The sequence below is a fragment of the Neolamprologus multifasciatus genome, chromosome 18, assembly GCF_963576455.1.
Source record: "Neolamprologus multifasciatus chromosome 18, fNeoMul1.2, whole genome shotgun sequence".
Lineage (NCBI taxonomy): Eukaryota > Metazoa > Chordata > Actinopteri > Cichliformes > Cichlidae > Neolamprologus > Neolamprologus multifasciatus.
Window position 1 is genome coordinate 23,894,329 of NC_140456.1, and position 23,507 is coordinate 23,917,835.

Consider the following 23,507-nt stretch of genomic DNA (forward strand, 5'->3'; position numbering starts at 1 on the left):
CAGCATATAGGATCAAAGTCCTGTAAAAGGCATCTCTTACTCCTAGAACAGTTTCAGTCTTTGATCTATTATTTCTTATTCCTATTCTGCACCAAGACTTCTAATGTCTGACCATCAAATGTCCAGAAGTTTCACAATCAGGGGTTCAAGACAAACGGTGATTCTGCTTTTAGAAGCACAACATATGTGCAAGTGGCCTTCATTAAAGCACGTTGGTCCGATGGGTTTGTTTTCTTTGAAATCATTTATTTCTACTGATTAATCCCCAATGCATTCACATGCTGCAATTTATTGCTACTCTATTTTTATGTTTTTTATGCTTTAAACGTGCTGCAGAAGAAAGTCCACGTACTTACTTAATAGACCTCAGTTCTATAATAAATTCCAACCAAAGCACCAAAATGTAATGGTCCTACTAAATAAAAGGGGTATTTTCGTGAAGTATTGACGTGTAGAATACTTTTTATCTCTACATATGGCTATTTTAAATAGGCAGACTTTAAAAATATACATATATCTGAACGTATGTATTTCAAGTTGTCTATTGTTGGATGAGTAATCCTCACGGCTGCATGGCACTAACAGACATTTGACGGACAGTCCTCTGGCCACTTGACACCCCGGCAAGTATAGGCTATTTTAGAAATGCGTGTCCTAACTCCTCCAGCACCAGTGCCGTCTGCGCCCAGCCCCTCTCTCTGTCTCCATCTAACCGATCCCCTCACAGCTGTGACAGCGAAGCCTGTACAATGTCTCAGTGAGAGCATGCAACAGCTGCGAGCTGCGCGTCACACACGGCAGCCTGCGAGAGGTGACTGCGGGCTCTGAATGCAGCACCCATTCTTAATATTTCTGCCTGGTAATACAAAAACTATGCACATGAATTATTAAATTCCATACTGCAAGGCTTGTGCTGTATAGCATGAGGTAATCGGCTACACGCCTGTTGATTTTATGTGCTCTCCATGGACCAACAAGTGGAAATGTGATGTGCAAACAGACACAAATTGTTGCCGTCGTGTTTTTTTCCCCTTAAACATGCGGATACTTTACGAACAAGGCAATCATGCAGAGTTGGTCATAAATTTTAGTGACGCTCGGGATGTATGTGGGCATGTTGGATATGGGTGACGTAGCAGTAAAAAAAAAGTGATTTCTGATTATACAAGGCGGTTATGGCAACACTGACAAACTCGATGCATTAGGTCCGCAGTGGCTTAACATGATCGACCCGTCAGTGTCCGAGATTTAAACACCTTTCTTGCATAGTCCCGCTCCTGTAATACGCCAATCTTTAACACTCGGGAGTGATCGATCTGCTGCAACCTGTGCGCATGGCAGGGAATGGACCGATATTGAGTCGAAGGCGGTGTTTTGGCTCTATAGTGACGTTTTAAGGCAGGTCTTGGTCAAACCTACCAATGATACAAGTCGGTCCTATTCTGCTGGGACTGATCGCAATGAACGGGTATCGGAGCTCTGCACGGCAAAGGAGCAACCACAGCGAGACGAGGCGATCAAGGGGATGCGGCATCGGTACGCGGGAGCTGTCCATCAGCACCAAATCCCCGACGAAAACCGAGGAAACAGTAAGCAGAGCCGAGACCAAGTCGCGCCTGTTTTCAGCCTGCCGCCCCCGCCCTCTTCTCACCACCGAGATCGCACTTCTACCACCGCCGCTCATCGCCAGAGCCTCCAGGAGCTCCCCTGTCTGAGCCAGCCCTCTCGGAGACCTGTTCACAGCGGCGACCCTCTACCTCTGGCGAGCTACGACACCGCCCAGCGACCTTCACACCGAGTCAGTGAACCTAACACCGGGCAGCCGGCACACCTGCACCAGGATCCCTGGGCCCCGGCCGGCTCTCAGCTGCAGCAGCAGCAGCCTCCGCCGCCGCAGTCAGAGAAGCAGCCCGTTTTTCCGAGCTGCCACTGCAGTTTTTCAGAGCAGGAAGCGAGCTTGTCTCAAAACCAGTCCCATCCTTTCCAGCCTCTCCCACCTCATCCCTCCCCGCCTATTCCGCCGCCTATTCCGCCGCCACCAACGTCGTCCTCTTCCTCTCTGCTCTTTTCCCGGGAATCTAAGAGGGGGGATCGTCTCCGAAGGAGTGCCAGTAATTACCAACAGGCAAGCATCGTGGAACGCTGCAGGGGAGGAGGAGGAGGAGCAGGAGGGCACCGAGACCACAGGCAGTTGTTGCAGCAACAGCAGCAGCAGCAACAGCATCAGCAGCAGCAACAGCATCAGCAGCAGCACTGTCATTTAAGACTCCAGCAGAAAGACCCCTCCCCTGAAGAAATCCGTGCAAACTCACAGAAAGGGCGCTCTTTAAATGTATGCGAGTCAACCGAGGCTAGGAGAGCATTCGAGTTTCAGACTCAGGACCTGCAGCAGCAGCAGCAGCAGCAACAGATCCCACAATTACGAGCGCAGCAACAGCTACTGGTGGGGAGCAGCTTGCCTATCAACTACTGCGCCAGCGACTCAGGAGAGCTATGTAGGACTCATCGGGCTCCACTGCTGCAACAGCAAGAGCAGCAGCAGCGGCAGCAGCGGCAGCAAGGCGCACTGGGGCTCTGTCCCCAGCGTCCGCAGCACTGTGAACAAGACCGCAATAAGTCTGGGAGGATCACCGCGCAGAGCGACCAGCCAAACAACCGCGACTCCCGCGTAACCCCCCCGGTAACACAACAGGCATACGCGGGGAACTCGTCCGCGACTACCGGCAGCAACAGCAGCAAAGACAGCCCCAACTACGGCTCGAGCTATCACCTGTGGCCCGAGAGTCCACATAAAGGAGAGGAGAGGATACGCATAGACCTCCACAAGGTAGATTTTTCTCCCCTACTCCCTTCCCCTCCTCTCCACATTTTATCATGCGGTTTCGGAGACAGCTCCAGATGACAAAACAAACTGCTCCTAAGATTTTCAGTGAATGACCACGCCTGCGATATGATTTTTGATAGAACACATTAACCTACGCGTTTGGTGCGCGCACTCGTGTGCGAATCGTCATTCAGTAATCTATTAGGCAGCTTTAACAGAATGCGCGAAACTACCGCACATATAACCAACTCTGTGATGTTTCCTTTCTTTACCTGGAAGCTTGTTTATTTCGCGTGGTCGCACACAAGCGTCCGCATGCAAGTCCAAAAACACACACACACACACCAAACGCACACTCGCGCGCGCACACACCTGTTCCATGTTGCGGTGTTGTTTTAGGCAGTACGTTAGAAACATTCAAATGGCGCTGATTAGAAACAGGGAGGTTTGTGTTTTCCACTGAACATGAGGACATTTTTATATTTTGGCTCTGAGACAGTAGAGTCAGTGCTCAGCTTAATGTTATTAGGCCCTGATACCTGGCTCTGTGAGCACACTCACTTCATACCTTGCTGCATGTTCCTGCTCGCAGAGATCTCTCTCCTAACAGCCACAGTGCATTCCACACCGTATTAAGACGACTAAATATGTAGCATTTTGTTTGTTTGTTTAAAAGAAAGTCAGCTATTGCGTTTGACAACAGATAGCAAATCAAGAGGACAGAAATGTTGATTGGGTACAAAAAATAAAAAATGGGGATAACTGAGGGTAGGAGTGAGTTATAACAACTCAACAGACATCAGAAGTGAAAGTGGTAACAACAAGTGGAATGTGCGTATGTCTGTCAAAATCCCAAAAAATGGGGGAAAAAGAAGGAGGGGGTGGAAAATTTAAAGAACTACGAATGCTTCTTGATCCAGTTAGCCATTTGTTCCAAAGTCGCTGATAAAACAGTGACTTGATGTTCTTTAGGCTACTCAAAGTTGGAGGGTAAAGAATTTTATTGTAGTTTGGACAGAAGGAAAAGATAAGGCAGACAAAGATAAATTGGAAAGTGTTAAACCGGATTGTTGATGATAATGATTGCTGATGATGTTCCCCCGCAGCACACCGAGTACTCTTTTAAAAGTGACACTGAGAAATCTAGTTCTTGAATCATGACTGAGTGTACCGATGGACCTAGGAGGTTTTTGTTTGTTTTTTAAAATGATTATTAAGTTAGTTGCCACCTTTGTTATTTCCTCCCCTCCTTCAGCATTTCCTCCCACTGCTGTCAAGGTGAAGTTTTTACAGGACAGGGAAAAAAAAGGAACAGGAAGGCGTTGATGAGGGCTCAGCAGCATCTAAATCTCACCAAGAGGCTCCTTTTTAAAATGCCACAGCTGTTTTCTGAGGCTTAGCTGGCACCAGTTGCAAAAGGTGTTATATTGAACCACCTTGACACGACTGTTCTGAACTTGGCTCGATTTTGGGGCGTCAGCAAAACGTCCAAAAATGACCAAGTGGCTTCAGGAAGTACACTTTTTTTCCTTGAAGTTACCAACTTCACAGGCTCCTGCTAGGAAGGAAAAATAGGGAAAATGAAGAGTAGCGTCTCTACCTCTTCTAGTTGCATAATATTACAGTTGTGTCCATACTACAGAGTCTGCTTTGATCTCCAGATCCCTAAAAAATAATGTTATAAGTTATTACCAGAAGTATGACGGTCGGCTCTGGTGCTGCTGCTGGCTTCACTGCATCATAGATGAAGGTACAGGTGATATGTTGTTCACCAGGTATCAGTTGTCTTTGGTTAGTTACTTAAACATTAATGTGAATCACAAACAAGTGAGCAAGAATGGAAAACACAATGTTTGGGAAGAACATAAGTATGCTGCGAAACTATTATCTCTATATAATAGCAAATGAGCCAATATTGCACTAATTATAGTGTAAAAACTCATTATAAAGATTAAATGAACAATAGTCCAAGTGCATGCTCATTACTGTGTAAAGAATCTGGGATTTTTAATAAGCTCTAAGAATGTTATGTCTTTAAAATCCTTTGCCAACATGATATTGAGTGATTTCAAGAGCCACAGAGGCATTGAAAGCTGTGAAATGGTCTGAGGTGTCCGCACATAGTGGGACACCAGTCAGGGCTACAAAAAAGCCTCCGAACGAGAAGCAAGATGTATACAATGAACTTTGTGCACTCTCAAAAATAATCAAAATGCCGTTATGTATTGTAATTATCCCCATTTGTATGCAGCTTTCCAGCATGTAATTGGCACTGTGAACAAGACATTTATTATCACACAACTATTACACAATCCCGTTTCAATCATGAAAATGGAAATGAGGACGAAAGAAAGAAAGAAAAAGAAAAACAATCGTGGAACTGCTGCTACGAAACTCTGTTAAGTAACAGCCCTTTTCCACTCGCTCAGGCTGACCATGCCAAGTATTTTGGTACGGCGAGAAATGCTTATCTATCCGCAGACGTTTGTGGGATCGTGGTTACATCTTATTGACTCACCCTTAATGAGACAGCCCATACCCCCTCACCCATCTGAAATCCCTTAAACAAAACACTTGTGACAGAACAAGCCCGATAAAGTGTATACGATTACAGTATCAGCACACCCTGAAACTCAATAGCTAGCCCACTGAACTGATGGCAGGTAGTACGATATTGTGTCCTGCCTCAGTAACATTGTGCTTTGAAAGCTGCGTTGCTGCTTCTATTGTGCCGGGCTGTGTAAGTACTCTAATGCCTGCCACTTACTGCTATGGTGATATTCCCTGCAGGGACATTGTAGCACATAAACACCAGTGGATTTGCTTTCCTTTAATAAGTTGGTTTTTTTTTGAGTATATACCAACACTGTGTGTAGCAGACACCTGTGATTAATCGGGATGCAGTTTGTCTGATTCAATGCCAGAAATTAAAGTAGGTTTGTCTGAAATTTAAAATGTGGTAAAATAAATGCAAGGCTTTGTATGCAGAGTCATGGAAATCGAGGTGGGTTTCCGTTTTTTGCACTCTTTCTTTGTTATATTAACGTGGCTTCTGTCTCTTGTTGGAACACCAAAGATGACATGTGGGAGCACAAGCCTGGGGAATCCATCCTGGCACTTTCATAGAGCATTTTAGGGCACCATCTCAGATTTTTAGATTTTCTACAACATTTTCTACAAGATTTTCCTTATCATCACTTTTTCAATGCCATAAATGACATTATGGCATTAAGCTAATTTATGTAGTTTAAAAAATAATATTAATGATAAAAACACAAGATAAAATCAAACAATTGCCTCAGGAGACATCTTCAGAATTTTGTTTTGTTAAAACAACAGGTCAGCTCACCCAAATGATCCACGTTCAGCGATACTGATTAGAGAAAAGTAGCAAATCCATATATATAATATTCTGAAATGACACACCTTTATAGACACACTTAAATATCTCCACCGAGTAGGTTGTCTGATTGTTTTAGTTTGAATATTAGTTTCTTTGAGTGTTTGAAAATTTTACAGGAATTGGAACTTAAAAGAGATGAAACTAATGAGAACTTTTAAATTAGTGAAAGATTTCAGTCTTATTATTTTTCTGATCTGATAAAATCGGACATTCCGATATATCGGCAGATATTCTTTTTCTTTCGCAAACACAAAACATAAACATGTTTTCTTAACACTTGTTATGTGTAGTTATTTATTTACTCATTTACACTGGTTGCTGTGTTTGTGTCACTCCAAACACGTGTTGCTAAAAAGAAGTTGCTGAGTGTGCGTTGGTGATGTCAACGCTCATACGATGTTAAAGGGTGTTTCTTCTTTACTTTTAAAATTTCCATGTATTGTTTGTTATAAAGGCCGGTACTGATGAATTAGCAAATAGCTAAACTCACCCAACGATATTGGCCTGCCAGTGTCAGCTTATATTTTCTGAGGAGCTATGTGTTACAGCTGATCAGCAGTCAAAATCCAAGCACAAGAGAAAGGTCTTCACAAATAAAATGATATAGCTTAAAATGTTTTTAAGAAAGATATAAGTTATAATTCTGCGTGAAAAATGGCACCGATGATCAATTATTAAGTAGTTACTTGTTCATTTTCTGTCACCAAACTAACCTGTCAATGTGCTAATCATTTCACTTCTTCTCAGTTTACCCAATGTGGCATTAGAAGCTGTGCAGCAAATCAGTCAGTTTTACACTGGATAAAATTGCCCTTAAGGGAAAGCCAATATAATAAGTCGATCTAGAAAGAAGAGAAGAAAAAAAGAAAAAGAAGAAAAAAATATATTTATAACCTGGTGTCACCTTTCTCTCTTTGACCTGTCACATCACACATTTGTTGGATGCAACAGGCCTGCTTTACTGTACTGTAGCGGTATGTATGCGTGTGTGTGTGTGTGTGCCGGGCGATTGCCAGCCCACCTTTCAGGAGAACATAAGGTTGTATGTGTCACTGCAGAATGGATGGCTTGAAAGAGGAGGAAAGCTATTACAGTAAAACCTTTTGTGCAGCTCCTGCCAAATGGCGGTCCAACATGGTTATAATCACTCTATATGATCTAGGTCAACACAGTATATATCAAAGTGCCACTTGCAACCAACTTAGTGTCTCGTTGACGCTTTCTGGAGGATTTAGCGTGGTTGTGTTTGCAAGAGGTCTGAACAGTAGCAGGGGAATGATTATTTCCTTAAAAGAGGGCGAGGAAACATTTGATTCTCCAGATGTTGCTCTTCTCCATTTAAAGCTTCTTGTTTAGCATGTAATTTTTTCTCCTTTCCGGGCATTCAATTTTTCTTGTAACCGAGATCGTTTATTTCTAATTGAATCCTACCCGGACGCTTGTGCACTTGAGCTGTCTAAATTAAGGAAATGTTGAGGTAATTTAGCTTCTGGCTCTCTTTAAAAAACTAGTTTATCTTATCATTGTGTGTGTGTGTGTGTTTGGGTTGGCTCCGTAATAACGCTGAGGTAACGCTGTCTGCTGGAACACGAAACAATTGATGTAGACAGATCTGCTTACAGCATTATGATTTACTGGCAGGCTTATGCCAGGAGAAACATTATGTTGATTTAAACTTTCTCTATCGGTCATCTCCCCGCTGTTGTTGTTGTAGGGCCTCTGTTTGTTTTGCTCTCATTAGATGCCCATGTTTCCACTGGCCTATGCATTGGAGGGCTAGCCAACACCTTCAAAGTAAACACACCCGACAGAACAATTAAATGTCAGAGACAGGGCAGATCCTAGCTCACATTAGAAGGAGTGGCACCGCTGTATATCTCTGATAAAGCTGAATGAAGTGAGGTAGGTGTTGAGCAGTGGGGGCCTCTTAGTTTTTGGCAAAATACACAGGCAGTAAGTATGAACATGAAGCTCATTTAATAATTGATTGCTGTTTTCCCTAGTTGTGTGTGTGTGTGTGCGTGTGTTACGGTCCGTTTAAGTGCTACACTGCACTCCAGCTCTGAAATAGATTTGTGTTACCATGTGTGTTGCTATGGAGAGATCAGCCTTGTATTGTGTAGCAGATTCTCTCTGGGTTACTGAGTTTGGTCAAGGAATCATGTGCAGAGCAAGACTATCCATTAGATTTACAAGTCATTTCAAGCTTGTCTTTGCCACATGCAAGACACACTTAACAGCACTGTTTGCACTTGACGCACACACATACACACTCCAGCATAGCCCACACAAACACTGCCACTGCTGTAAGATGTGTTCAAATAGTTCTCCACTTGTTCTAGTTCATTTGCATTTCATTTGAATGATCCTGCACAAGGAGAGTTGTTGAATTACTAGCGGTCCAGTTGAATACAAAGAGTGGAAAGAAAGCGTGCTGGGGGGTTTCCTCGGTCACGTCGTTGCTTCCCACAAGTAGAGCCAAGGCCTGTTTTAACTCTGTTAGCCGTCAGTGCAGTTTGTAGCTTGACTGCTGGACCTTTCATGGTGTTTTCCTTTTCTAATATGTGTTGCTGCTTACAAATTAATTTTAAAAAACGTTGTTGGGTGCCGACGTAGGCCAATCCATGACTGGTAGTGTTGCATGTGTGTTTTTTCTTTTTAGATATGCTTTTACTGCACTGACAGTATTTTTTAGAATAACCATGCTGAAAAATGAAGCCGTTGCCAGTAAGACACCTTCTAGATTGTTTTTCATGGTGGACTGAAAAGACAGTACTTTTCTAAGTTCAAAACACCGCTGGCTGAAATTCAGCCCCAAACCATGACAGAGCCTCCACCGTGTTTTACAGATGGCTGTAGACACTTACTGTTCTCTCCTGATGTCCTCCTCAGATATCGACAATGATTTGAAAGCAGACAATATTTAAAGGAAAACTGGAAAGACCTTCAGAAAGACTGAATAACTAATGTGCAAGACCACTTTAACCGTGACAGAAAATCTTACTCCATGGAAGAAAAACTAAAGAAATGAGAGGTGGCTCAAGACTTTTGCACAGTGCAACATGTGAATGTTGCTTTTATTTCTCAGATTTAGTTTTAAGATTTCAACTTCAGTCTGGCTGATGTAAATCTGACCATTATTGCTTTATCATGGATGTAACCTTACATATATACCGTAGTTACATATATTGCTCAAGCCCAGTTCTAAATTCAGAGTGTCATAGATTTATAACATGAGATTGATTAGATGTATTTTATAAAGTGTAGGCTAAAGTGTAGCTATCTAGAATTGTAGGTACAGTGTCTGCATTTAACTATTCAGTATTGTAATCAGATTCTAACTATTTGTACAAAGAGTAAACTGTTGCATCCAACACTGTTAACAATTAGGACTATGCCATACTATGCTGTCCTGGTATAAAGTTTTACGTGATTAAAAAAAAAGTGCCATACCTTGATAGGAAGGACGTAGCAACATCGTGCATGAACTTTCCTATTGTGTACAGCGATTAACACAAGCCCAGACATGTCTGAGAGAAAGAGCCATGTGTCGGTCTCCGATCACCTAAGTAATTTAATACCTAAAAGGGGGGCTACCTTAGCAACCTCCAGCAAAGGACAGCAAAATATACAAGAATTTCTTTTCTGATAAAGGTAGAAACAACTACTTGAGGCAAAAACACACTTTTGAGTACAACCAGTTTACAGAAAAGAGGCAAAACTAGCAGCTGGTGATGTGTAACCCAAAGTTAAACATGTGACTCAACGGAGCATCACTTGAGCACTCACTACATATGACAGGACGAGCAAACAGTGGATGGAAATGACAGATATGGTATTATTGTGCATTGTGGCAATATTGTGCAGCTCGAGGAGAGTTGCGAGGTTAAATTATATAGTTGTTGTTAAACTGTTTTCCCTAGTATTGTGTGTGTGTGTCTCTGTGTGTGTGCTATGCTGCTCGTCTGCTCTGAAATGTTACCATGAGTGTTGCTATAGAGAGATCAGTCTTGTATTGTGTAGCAGATTCTCTTTGGGTTACTGAGTTTGGTCAAGAAATCATGTGCAGAGCAAGACTGTCTATTAGATTTACAAGTCATTTCACTCTTGTCTTTAACAAAAGCAAGACACACTTAACAGCACTGTTTGCACATGACACACACACACACGCGCACACACACACACACACACACACACACACACACACACACACACACACACACACACACATTGCTGTAAGATGTGTTCAAATAGTTCTCCACTTGTTCTAGTTCATTTGCATTTCATTTGAGTCATCCTGCACAATAAGAGTTGTATTGAATTACTTGCGGTCCAGTTGAATACAAAGAGTGGAAAGAAAGCGTGCTGGGGGGTTTCCTCGGTCACGTCGCTGCTTCCCACAAGTAGAGCCAAGGTATGTTTTTACTCTGTTAGCCGTCAGTGGAGTTTGCAGCTTGACTGCTGGACCTTTTGTAACTGGCAGTTGTCTGCCTGTTTATTGCACTAAGGAGTGCTGTCTGGTGCTGCACGCCCTCCCCCTTCTGCAGAAAGATGCCAGCCAGGATTGGGTGGCTCTTTAAATGTCCCAGTCGCATACAGCTGTGCATAACGTTTAGGCTGTCAGATGTGGCAACGCGGCAGAGCTGTGGCTTGGTTCTGTAGAGACCAAGCAGATTCTGTTTATTTGCTACCGGTAAGGGATTCTGCGACTTTACATAGTTGATTATCATGCTCGTGGTTATAGCTGTGTGTGGAAATGTGCTGCAAGGCTGGTGGTGAGGATGCTGTGCGCGGGTGATCTGCTTGTTGGTGAGCACTTTCCGTGAGACACATCAGGTAATCGTATACGGAATAATTGATGACGAGGAAAAGAAAACAGCAGCTTAATAACGAGTCATATTTTTTTGGCGGATAAAGAGGAGTCTGGCTGGGGAGGTTTGGACAAACCAGCAAGCAGCCTGTAGGGCCACCCTTTTTAACTGATTTTCTTTTACTTGTGATTGATTATAGTGATTGTATTTCAGATGTATTAATATTAAAAGAACTATTTTGAAAATTGTTAAATAAATTATAAATAATTTTTGGGGAAAGCTTTGTTTGTCCCAGCTCAAGTTTCTTTGACCAAGCGTGTTCCTTAGAATTTCGATAATTGAATGTGAGGGCGGGGCCAGATTCTGGCGATATCGACAGGTTCACACTGGTCAGTTAATTTGAGACAAAGTGTTAGTTGTTTATTTTATTTATCTTTTCATTTTTGAACAAAAACAGCAGTGTGCATTTCAAGGGACCTTTCGACATTGGCTGTGGAATCCCTGCAGACCAATTTGTGGTCATACTGAACTAATCTCTTCTGTCTCCCATAATGTGGAATGAGGTTCAAGAGCTGTGGGACTTGAGAACCAGAAACCTGTTGATCAAGCTTATTTTATATGTGAACATTTGGAAGGGGAAGCTAACGATGAGATCAGGGTTAGTAATATGTGTACGGACCAAGAGCAGAGAGGGAATATCCAAATAAGAGTTTCACTTTTCTTGAAGAGTTGTATGGTTGCCCTAAATCCTATTTTTAATAAAGCTTTTTCTCGAGGAAGCAGCGAGAGGAAGAGTCATTACAGGAATTTTCACATGCTCTGTGCTGTCTTATGAAAAAAAGGTTGAACGGTGTGTCCCTAGGGGAGCATGTTTTGGTATTTTCAGAGGCCAGTTCATTGAGCATGTGTATGACCCAAATTTTAGAACGGTTGGTGCGTCAGTCACCAGGTTATACTTTGGATGTGCGAGCTGAAGCTATCCGTTGGGAGCGGGAAGGGCAGCCCAATGAACCTAGGGGTAGGGGACATCTTGTCCCGTCCCTTGGTGCTCTACAGTGCTCTAGAGGTGTCGCACCTACTAACACGGGTTGGACAGAAATTGCTGAGTTAAAAGAATTGTTAAAAAAACAGCAGGAACAGCTTAACCAGCTGACCCAGGGTCTCATGGTATTGCAAACCGCTCCCCACACTATTGCTAGGTTTAAATGCCCTGATACCATTTTGCATAGACACTATCAAAAGCCAGGCCACTATGTTAGGGAATGGTATACACGTGGATTCACAGGAACAGGCACTTAGGGACCCTGCGCCTGCTGCTGTATGTACTATAGCTCAGGATGTGGGAAACTATTTCTCCCTGATCTGAAGAACAGAGCGTCAGGAGGGTCTAATAAAGGCTTTGAGTCAGATGCGGTGTTGTTTAAGCCCCTTGTTGATGATTAGTCCCTCTCAGAGCATGTGCTTGTCTCTCCAGGAATGGTTACTGTCAGGGAAGGCACAGTATATGTGCCAGTAGTCAACATAGGTGATACCATGGTCTACTTGCACCCCCGTTGTCCACTTGGTGTGTTAAGCCAGGCACAGATTGTAAGCTTGCCCAAGGGGATTTCTACTGTGATTCAGGAGCCCAGTCCTGTCACAGCTAGGCTTTCGTCCCATGATGCTTTGGGTAGTTCAGTAAGAGAACAGATAAGGTCTTTGTACCTCTCTTCTCTCCCTTTGTTACACAAGCTTAGTTACCCATGACCTCCTGTTGCTTGATGATGTCCCAATGAGACAGAGGTCTAGGCGTATGCCTCCCTCCAACTATGATGATGTGAGAGCCCGCATTTGCCAATTGCTAGAGAGTACTGTTATAAGAGAGTGGCAGCCTGTATGCCTCTCCCATTGTCCTAGTTCGTAAAAGAAGGACAGTAGCCTACAGCTCTGTGCGGACTGCAGACTACGAAATAGTAAAACCAGGAAGGCTCAAAGTAAAACTTGAGAAGTGCCAGTTTTTCCATTGCCAAGTACGGTATCTGGGTTATGTGGTGTCAGCTGCTGCAGTAGCGACTGATCCCAAGAAGGTGGCTGCAGTAGTGGAGTGGCCAACGCCAAGGACAGTATCAGAATTAAGATAATTTCTTGGGTTTTCAAGCTGGTAGTGCGGTTTGTCAAGGTGGCTGCCCCACTCCACCAGCTGGTGGCTGACCTCACTGGGAAGAAAAATTGTTGCGGGAGTGTGGCCCTGGATGATGCCTGGACAGCTCAGAGAGAAGTTTTCAGGACCTCAAACCCATGATGTCCTCACTTGTGTTGGCGTATGCTGATTTTAGCCTTCTGAAGATGGACTCCAACCACAAAGGACTTGAAGCAGTCCTGTCCCAGGAACAAGAGGGTAAAGTGAGACCCATCAACTATGCCAGCTGAAGTCTTCATCCAGCTGAAAAGAACTACAGCTCAGTGAAACTGGAGTTCCTGGCAATGAAATTCACCAAAAGAATATCTCCTGGGCCACAGGTATCTGGTGTGGACGGCTCAAACAATCCCGTCAGTCATCTAAAACACAGCCAAGCTTGCAGCTACAGAGCAATGCTGGGTGTCAGAGTTTGCAGTGTTTGATTATAAAGTGTGGACAAAGCAACCAGAATGCTTATGCACTGTCCAGACAACACCTCTCTCCAACAGCGGTAGGGGTGGAACCTATCTGTTCAGGAACCACTGTGCCACACGTGGTTCAAAAGGCTGATAAAACAAACAAGGCAGTCCAGGTCACTATTTCTGCTGTACAAGAATATTCAACAGATGATTTGTTGGCCTTGCAGAAGGCCAATCCTGTTATAAGTGCTGTTCTATCTTTTTGTCTGCAAGAGCGATTTCCTAGCCGTTCTGAAAGGCAGAACCTTCCCCCTGCTGCATTAGGATTACTGCGTCAGTGGGATGGTCAGCTGGTGAAAGAGGGAGTGCTGCGTCAGAGGTACTAGCCGCCTGATGGGGGTGAGTGTGTGCTTCAATTGGTCTTACCTGACTGTTTACAAGGGGAAGTTTTTCAACAGTTGCATACCTACCATGGGCACCAGGGAGCTGAAAGGACAACAGAGTTAATCCTGCAGCGGTGTTACTGGCCTGCTCTGGGGATGATGATTAAAGACTTGTGTCAGAGATGCAGCAGTTGTAGTGTGGCTAAAAATACCCAGCCGCAGGTTTGGGCACCTAAGGGACGCCTGCTACTGTCAAGGCCGAATGGAATTCTAGCACTGGACTTTTCTCTGCTGGAACCTGCACAAGTTGGCAGGGAGTATGCACTTGTAATGACTCTCGTTTTCTCTAAGTTCATCCAGGTCATTCCCACTCGGGACAAGCAGGCTTCAACACAGAGGTCTCGGTCAAGGAATGGTTCTATACGTTTGGAGTCCCACTTCGGTTACACTCTAACCAGGGTTGAAGTTTTGAGAAATAGTTTTCCTCTCCTCCCCAACTAACCCAGGAGCTGTGGGAGCTAGTCCAGATAGTGAAGCTGAGAACTGTGTAACGGTTCGCTTGGTAGGGGAACCTGCAGCAACCTCACCTGTACCTCTCAGGGCTACAGGTAATGCTGAGGCAAGCTCAAGTCACACACCACCTCCAGGAGGAATCAGGAAGTCCACCTGAAAGACATCATCTACCATCAGCAGCAAGTGGTGGGGTACTTTCTTAAATAGCTGGCTCTAGTAAGTTGGTATACTGTTTTAATAAATTGTCAGGACGCCAATTTTCAACACCCAGGCAGAATGTAACTGGCAGTTGCCTGCATGGTTATTGCACTAAGGGGCCACACTTTCATGGTGTTTTTCTTTTTTAATATGTGTTGCAGCTTACAAATTAATTTTTTTAAAACTTTGTTGCGTGCCAACTCCCCACCATGGCTCTTTGCTTAATAAATGACCACAGTTAATTTATATGGTAATTCCTGTGAGATGTTAGCCAAGTGATGCCAGGCATATAATGTATCACTGCAATGCATATGCTTTATGGCTAATTAGGTTATTGATCTGAGGCTGGTCCTGCGTTAGGGCATGATCACAACACAAAAGAGTATGAAAGTATGAGTAATGTGTCTTTAAGCAGTCATTTGTCATTCCTTACAATGCCCTAAAGATGCAGATGTACAGTGATGCTCCACAGTGTGTGCGTGCACGGCTGCAGGTGTGTTCGCGCATGCGTCCTTCTACGTATCTTTGAATATTGTCGAGATGTAAGCTCACTGAGTCATTTCAATATTGCCTGCTGGCTGTTTTCAAATGTTTGTTAAACACAGTGTTTGGAAGGAGTGCAGAGTGCAATAATGGGATGTGAAAGATGTGTGATTTCATCATACTTTTGCTCACACAATCCACTAACGCTTTGCTCGCAACCTGCCCTTGAAAATTCAAGTTTGGAAAGCTTCTCTCGCCATTGTGAGAATCTGTACGATGTTTGCTTTGTGTGTCGGTGTGTGTGCTCTATTGGCGCATGTGAATGCTACTTCACTGCTCTCACTAAATGTGCTTTTTCCCCCGTTCTTCTCTTCAGGTCTTTATGCCTCCAGGTCAAAGTCTGACTGCTGATCCCTTGAGCTACCGTAGTGCTTAATTTACAGAACATGATACACAAACTATTTCCCTGCACTACTCATTCACAGCCTCCTCTGGCCACTGATAAATATGCAGTGAACGCAAAAAACCTGATCCGCATCTAGTCAGATGCACCCTGCAGTTAGCGGTTTGTAGACAATGGGAGTACTATTTGTTACCCTTATACAAACAAGGGTGTTTCTTTGGAAATAATAAAAAAGAGTAATCCAAGCACCTAATCAGGAAGACTGTGTATTTGTGTGTATTCTACTGTGTGTGTATGTGTGTAATACTCAGGTGTGTGTGCGCACCTGTGTTTTACTATTTCCAGCTATAGTGGCTCTTCTCTAACATATGAGCTTTGCAAATTGAAAGAGAATACGAGTTGAGTGAAGCTGCTTTCCTTTGTTACCTCAAATCACCTAGCTGGAGAATATGAAATAGCTGTCATGGATAACACAAGCTGCAGAGAAACAGCTACTCCATTGGGCATTTCTCCGGTGTGTGTGTGTGTATGTGTATGTGTGTGTGTGCTCTGCTGCATGTTCTGTGTTTGCACTTGGTTTAAGTATTAAGCGGAAGAGAGTGAGCGAGTGAGTGGGAGGATTGCTTTAGTTTATCATTATCATGTGCGTACCACAGTCAGCGCCTTAACTGGAAAAGGTGACATTAATTCTTTTCCAGCTTCTCATGTAGAAGAGCATATTATCCTCCACTGTATCACTGCACTGTATTCTTTGCCAGGAATTCTTCCTTGTTTGAGTCATAGCTTGGTTAATTATGCATCTGCAGTAGTCTTTAGAATGAGGATGTGTTAATGGGTTTTGGATTTGGGTTACATTTCTTTTGCGGTTGAATAAATAAAAGCATTAGCAAATACAGTACTGTGCAAAAGTCTTAAGGTGCCCTTCATTTCTTTATTTTTTGATAGGAAAATGGGAAACAGGTGTAGCAATTTATTAAAATGTACGAACAGTAGTCTTCAGGAATAGTTCTCCAGGCTTCTTTTGTTCTGTTTTCTGTCCAGATTATCTCACATTGCTTCAACAATGCTGAGGTCTGGGCTCTCGGGAGGCCAATCCATGACTGATAGTGTTGCATGTGTGTTTTTCTTTTTAGATATGCTTTTACTGCACTGACAGTATCAATCTCATTCTGAAAAATGAAGCCGTTGCCGGACTTCCTAGATTGTATTTCATTGTGGACTGAAAAGACAGTACTTTTCTGAGTTCATAATTCTATCAGTTTTGACAAGCTCTTCAAAACCGCTGGCTGAAATTCAGCCCCAAACCATGACAGAGCCTCCACCGCGTTTCACAGATGGCTGTAGACACTTACTGTTCTCTCCTTGTCTCCTCCATAGATATTGACAATGATTTAAAAGCGGACAATATTTAAAGGAAATCTGTGAAAGACCTTCAGAAAGACTGAATAACTAATGCTCAAGACCACTTTGACAATGACTGAAAATCTTACTCCATGAAAGAAAATATAAAGAAATGAGAGGTGGCTCAAGACTTTTGCACAGTGCAGCATGTGAATGTTGCTTTTATTTCTCGGATCTAGTTCAGTCTGGCTGATGTAAATCTGACCATTATTGCTTTATCATGGACCTTAGTTACATATATTGCTCAAGCCCAGTTCTACATTTAGAGTGTCATAGATTTATAACGTGTCATAGATTTATAACGTGAGATGGATCACATGTATTGTATAAAGTGTAGGCTAGCTGTATACTTTCAAGCCACAAGTATGACTTGAAATCAAGTCATACTTGTGGTTTGTAGTGTTTTCCTCCCTGATTTCCCTTCGTCTATGATAGTGGTCCTATACAGCTGCTCCAGCCTAAAATAATCAGCTTCCTTCTACCTTTAACTCTTAGTGGTCCAGTGGTCTTTGTCTCCACTTTTTCCTCTTTAACCCTTTCATGAACAAAGCTGCTACACAGCTGTCTCCCGTCTCTTTCTTTGAGAGTTCATTTCAATCATTTGTTTCTGCTCCCCAGCCACCTCTTATTCTCTGTCACACAGGAAAAAAAGCCTTTTAAATAGAATCAATTTACACTAAGGAGCCCAAGGGGTATTAGAAACTGCAGCACTTAATTTCATAACTTCAAAAAAAGAAAGAAAAAAACCACAGAGGGAAGCTGCTGTAGCTTAAGGCCGTTAGCACCATTCCCAGAACTTTTATCTTGCTGTAGTATAGTAGGTTGTGGGGTCTGGTTATGGTTCATCTACCTGAAAACAAGATTATGCAGAGAAGAAAGTACAGTAGTGTGTTAAATTTCCTCTGGATGTGTCTCTGGGTGAATTCACATGCAATGCTTTTCCAACTGGCCTCTGTTTCACTTCACCAGAGAAAAAGGGGGTAGTTCATTGCCAGATAAGGATATTCAATTAGTTTGAGTCTATGGAAGGCTGCTGCAACAGTCGGAGCACGCTGGAGCCGGGTGACATATGGTAAGGGCTCTCTGTTAGAATAGAATAGAAACTCGATATCTTCTCATTTCATCTTGTCACTGTTTCAGTAATTTTCCCAGTGGAATGTCAGGCATATACTGTCTGCTTGAGTAGATATCATTTTTCCTCCTTTTTTCAACAGGAAGACCACATGGAAGATGGCTAGAAGAGGGGGAATGTAGCTGAAAGATTCATTTGGATTTTTTCTCCATTGGTGTTTATTCTCCATAGAAACATGTGCATAGTGTTTAGGGACAATTTATTTATTTCATGAACTGGTGTGTTTACAATTGTCAGGAAGATATTTGGCTCTGAGATCCTAAAAAATATGAGAATTCCTCTGAATCCCCATAAGTGCGTCTTTCTCTCCCTCTCTTGTCCTCTAGCTTCTCCTCTTGGCTTGTGTCTTCCTCCCATCATAAATCTCAAGCTGGATGTTTCCAGGCAACTCTCCAGTCAATCTTTACTGAGTTTGTTGCGCTATCGATCTGTCCTGTGCTATAGGTTGTCCTGGCTTCTCTCTCCGCTATTGATGTTTGTGCCGAGGGGAAAGAAAGAAACTGCCTCAGCCTGAATTTACTGGGGGCCAGTTTTCAAATGACTTACAATCACCTCGCAATGAAAATAGAAATTGTCAGGCGGTGCCGTTTATACATTGATGCCGTTGTAAAGTCTCACAGTAGGGAATGAAGCTTCGTAAGAGTCCAAGATTGTGGGATTGTAATGTGGATTATGGGCACTTAAGGGTGATAATGCCACTGTGGAATATAGGGCCACTGTGGTGCTATTGGGATGTCAAATAGCCACCCAGGGAGTAGTCACCTAATGAGGTTGGTTTAGTCCACTGGGAACACATAAGCCAGCCATATTTCAAGCTTTTGTGGTTTGGTGTGTTTGTGAGTCTTGTGTCCCTGACCACATGCATTACTGAGCACGCTGATTAATGGGACAAAAGGTCAATGGCATGAGAAACTATTTAGGGCATAAATCATACAAAACATAATGCCCCATACGATCCTACATACATTCTTACACATGTAATTTTAAACTACTGCTACTCCTTGCACTATTGATCACTAGCAACAAACTATTCAATGAAGTTCAAATTCAATTTATTTTTATAAGGCCAGGTCACATCATAAATCATCTCAGAGCACTTTACAATGTAAGGAAAACCTTACAATCTCATAGAGACACCCACTGATTGTCTATAGGCATTGCTTGGTAGATGTATACATGGATTGGTACCTACTATAACTGAGCCCCACTTTTTTATAGGTTCCAGCTCTGGAAGTAAAATTCCCATTCATTTGTTTCCATTAGCGTTTCAGAAATGCTTAGATAAAGAGTTCTAAGCTGTGACCCAAGCCAAAACTACAAGGTTGGCTTGGATCACAAGAAAAATGTAAAAACACAAGGCAAAAGGTCCACGACTGTGTAAATAATTACAAACTCATTCCATAATGCACTGCAAACCCCAGATTCCACCAACCTTGTTATATTTAACAAGGTTGGTTTAACATTTATATTTTTCTGGCGTTTTGTACTCACTGAGCTGACGTTTGCAGGTCGAAACATTTGCATTAAGAGTGAATTAACAGTGGTACAACATCAAGATGGATTGAAAGTTATTTTTCAAACAAGTGAGCAACTGTGGTTCCGATAGGAGGACATACCATCATGTTGCAGTGTTGCGTCTTGTTTCAACATCATGGGTCACCATCAAATCTCTATGGAGAATATGAATGGGGTTTTTTCCCCATCTAAAATCTATAGTCGCATTCACATACATATATTTACATTCTTGTTTGACGCTTTCTTTTTCATGCTGTGTTGCATCTACCTTGAAAGTCAGATGTCGCTCCTGAGTTCAGTAGTAAAGTCAGAAAAAGAAGGAAAAGCATGATTTGTTTAGCTCCTTAGCAAGTTACAGCCATTAATGCATTACTAGCAATACAGCGCAGTGCTTGTTTTGTTGCACTTAAAAACACTACAGCACGTTCACAGGTAGACTCTTTTCACAAATACACAACACTTAAGGGTTAGTTATCTGCAGCACAGATGTTGAGTTTGACAGATGTGTGTGGCTGCCATAGTGTAGTAGTTGACACATTTGGAAAAATTCCTGGTTTAACACAAATCCCCTTTGGTTTACATCAGAATGGACGTCTACTGCCAATTCAAACATGCAGCACTGCCTGCTGTTGCCGCTGAAGGCAGCTTTTTCTTAGTTTTGCTAATATTTAAGCACTGCCGCCATCTTGGATTGTTAATCCGGGGTCTTTGGAATTGCTCTAACCTTGTGTCAGTTAACATTTCCAACTGGGAATTTGGAAATTAGGAATTTCAACATCTGATTTTAAGTCGCACACACCATCAGCACCATTGTACTCACTGCTTGTAGTTTGCTCTACACCTGTAACAAAAGTTAAGAAATAAATCACTGGTTTATGTCATTGTGTTGCAAAAAATGGGGCTAAAAGCCCCACTAAAAACACCACTAAACTGAAAGCCAGGCCGCGACTGCTGAAAACCTTCCAAAAGTGCCACCCCACCTTGCAGCTGGTGAGAAATGAGCATTGTGTTTCCTTTGGGAGGCAGTTAATGCTGCTGTTTGCCTCTCTAGAATATTAATACAGCCTCTGTTCATTATGGCCAAATATTTGATCATACTAAAAACATTGACTCTTTATTTTGTGGATATATTCACATTTCCTTTCCCTTTGTGCTCACTGTGAGCATGTCCCAGAAACGGATGGCACAGGTCCCCTTTTTGAAAGTTGTTGATGTTGACGTACCCTCTTAAATTGAACCCACTGAATTCAGTTTCAGTTCAGTTTCATTTTTATCGTGCCAAAGTTTTTTGAGGTAATTTCATAGAACAAAAGGAAAGGGTGACTGTAGCGCTGTGTGAGAGAAGGTATGATTTCTGGCCAGAAATGTCTCTCACAGAGTTCGTCAAACACCTGTTCTGTCCTTCTAAATGGGTTATTGGCACAAATCTGGAATCAATCAAGCAATCAGGCATAATGGGAGTCTCTGAGGGTGAACTGGGCAATACTGTTGATTAGCTGAAAGAAAGAAGATGCTTTCCTGTTTCTACATGCAGTACTTGATTACAGTAATTCTAATATATTTACTCTCCAACCATGCAACATTTAAGGAGCCACACACGGCCAGATTTAATGTACATTTTATTTTACTGTATATTATCAATCTCAGTTCACACATTATGGTCTGTTCTGCAGATGAGTTTGTAACAGCCCTCTCCTTTAATTTGCTGAAAATTAAAATTGTCCCTAATGAGGCAATGGGTGTCCCACAGGAAAAATACCCCTCCTCCCATTAGTTCTAACGCCAATCTCCCCAGGACCTAGATTATAAAGCACACACTCACACATGAAGTAACCTTGTTGGGTCCTAATTATAACAGCTTTGTGTCTCGGTTGAACACAGTGCATTATTAGTCCTAACAATATCACGTTCCCACAGGCGTGTACCTGTGTCCTTCCTTCCGTGAAGGCTTTGTCTTGTTTTTGGCTACTTTTTCTTTCATCTCTAAATGCAGCAAAAAGAGGGCAAGAGGGAGGGTGAGCTTAACAAGACGCCAATAATTGTCTCTGTTATCAAACAGGCCATCAATCTTAATTACAGGATGCGTAGAGAGTGAATTTCCAGACAGTGATTCTACCACTGAGTTTAAAATCTCATGGACAATAACTAAACTCAGTACAAAGAAAACTCAGTACAAAGAAATACAAATCAGACCCCATGCTGTTACTGCAGATGGTTTGGACCATTTGATGGGCGTCTGTATTTGAACCAGCTCCAACCTCAGCAATTTGTATGATAGGATCTAATCCTTAAGTGACATTCTGGGCCACACTCCATATCAGTTGGTGGCGGTAATGCACCTAGAAGTTTTTTGCACACTGCCATAAAAACAGAAGAAGGATAAGGAGTGGAAGAAGAGACAGGTAACTCAAAATGCAGAAAAAACACAATTAATGTGGCATTTACAAAGCAGTGAGCGAACAATATAAATCTAATGTGTGCACCATTAGACATGTGTTTGTCTATGATTGGCTTATAATTGAAAATTTACTTGTACAGTAATAATGTCAGTCTGTCTCACGATTCAGATCACTAGATTTTGACTATCTGTCGATGGATATTGTAAGTACAGAAACCTAAATAGCATTGTTTTTCTATTTTGTTATAGAACATGAGGTTGTTACAAAATCCAAGCAAAGTTTTAATTATTTGTAAATGCACATAATTATTTGGGCAACGGCAGCTTCTGACCTATTTATGCTGGCAAGCCCAGCTGGCCAGGATTCATTTTGCAAAGTGAAGAACAAAAGCCTATCACACTGAGAGCAACAGGGCATGCAGTGGGTCTGAAAAACAGAAGCAGCAATGCTTCTAGGGTACCAGGTTCTAAAACACACAAAGAAGACCTTCAATGCTCTCGTGGATACAATGTGCCAACTGTCTGAGATGCCAGATAATACTTTGGTCAGCCTGTCTGGCGTTGCACTTCCACTGTCACTGCTGTGTAACACAAATGTGCTTTATAAGTTGAAAGGTGATACGTGCACTCACTGAACACTTTATTAAGTACACATTGCCAGTACTGGTTTGTATTACTACTAGCCCTCCGCTATTACAGAACTGCCTTATTTGTTTCTGGCATAGATTCAACAAGGTGCTAGAAACATTTATGGCCCATACTAAAATGAAAGAGTTACACAAATTAACTGTGAATTTTTCAGCAGCACTTTCATGATGTGAATCTCTCGTTCCACCACATCCCAAAGGTGCTCTCTTATACTGATTTCTGGTGACTCTGGAGACCATACAGCACAGTGTGAATACAGTGAAGTCATTGTCATGTTCAAGAAACCGATTTGAGATGGTTAAATCTTTGTGACATGGTGTGTTATTTCGCTGGAAGCAACCATCAGACAACCATCATGGACATGGTCAGCGACAATATTTGAGCAACCAAAAGAAAATATCTCCCACACCCTTACAGCTCAACCACCAACCCGAACCATCGATATTTCATGTTTTCACATTTTCATAAAATTCTGACACTACCATCAAAATTTTGCAGAAGAAATTGAAACTCGCCAGACCAGGCAGCATTTTTCCAATTTTGTTGTCCACTTTTGGTGAGTCCATGTAAATTGCAGTTTCCTCAGTTCTTAGCTGATAAGAGTGTCACTCTTGTGCTGATTTAACTCTTCTGCTTTAAGGTTTGATGCGTTGAGCATTTAGAGATAGACTGCTACATAACTTTGAGCTGAAAGTACGGGAAAAGTAACTCAAACACACATTTCAACCAAGCACTCTGTCTATTCTCTGACCTCTGACAAAGCATTTTCACCCAGAGAATTACCATTCACTGGATATTCTCTTTTTTTCCCTTTTGGA

The 23,507-nt window shown here is 42.5% G+C and overlaps 1 protein-coding gene across 2 annotated transcripts in view; it reads left to right on the forward strand.

The window, feature by feature from the left end:
• The first annotated feature begins 556 nt into the window (after nucleotides 1-556).
• The window catches only part of kcnn1a (potassium intermediate/small conductance calcium-activated channel, subfamily N, member 1a), a 64,295-nt gene continuing 41,344 nt past the window's right edge, over nucleotides 557-23,507 (forward strand). The window contains exon 1 of one of the 2 annotated variants that reach the window (XR_014870958.1): nucleotides 557-2,827. Coding sequence is in view for 1 of the 2 variants with exons in the window: in XM_085141998.1 (XP_084998124.1) it covers nucleotides 1,526-2,827 (1,302 nt within the window). In the remaining variant the exon portion in view is untranslated. The remainder of the gene's footprint in view (nucleotides 2,828-23,507) is intronic. The other variant, XM_085141998.1, reaches the window with a different exon arrangement.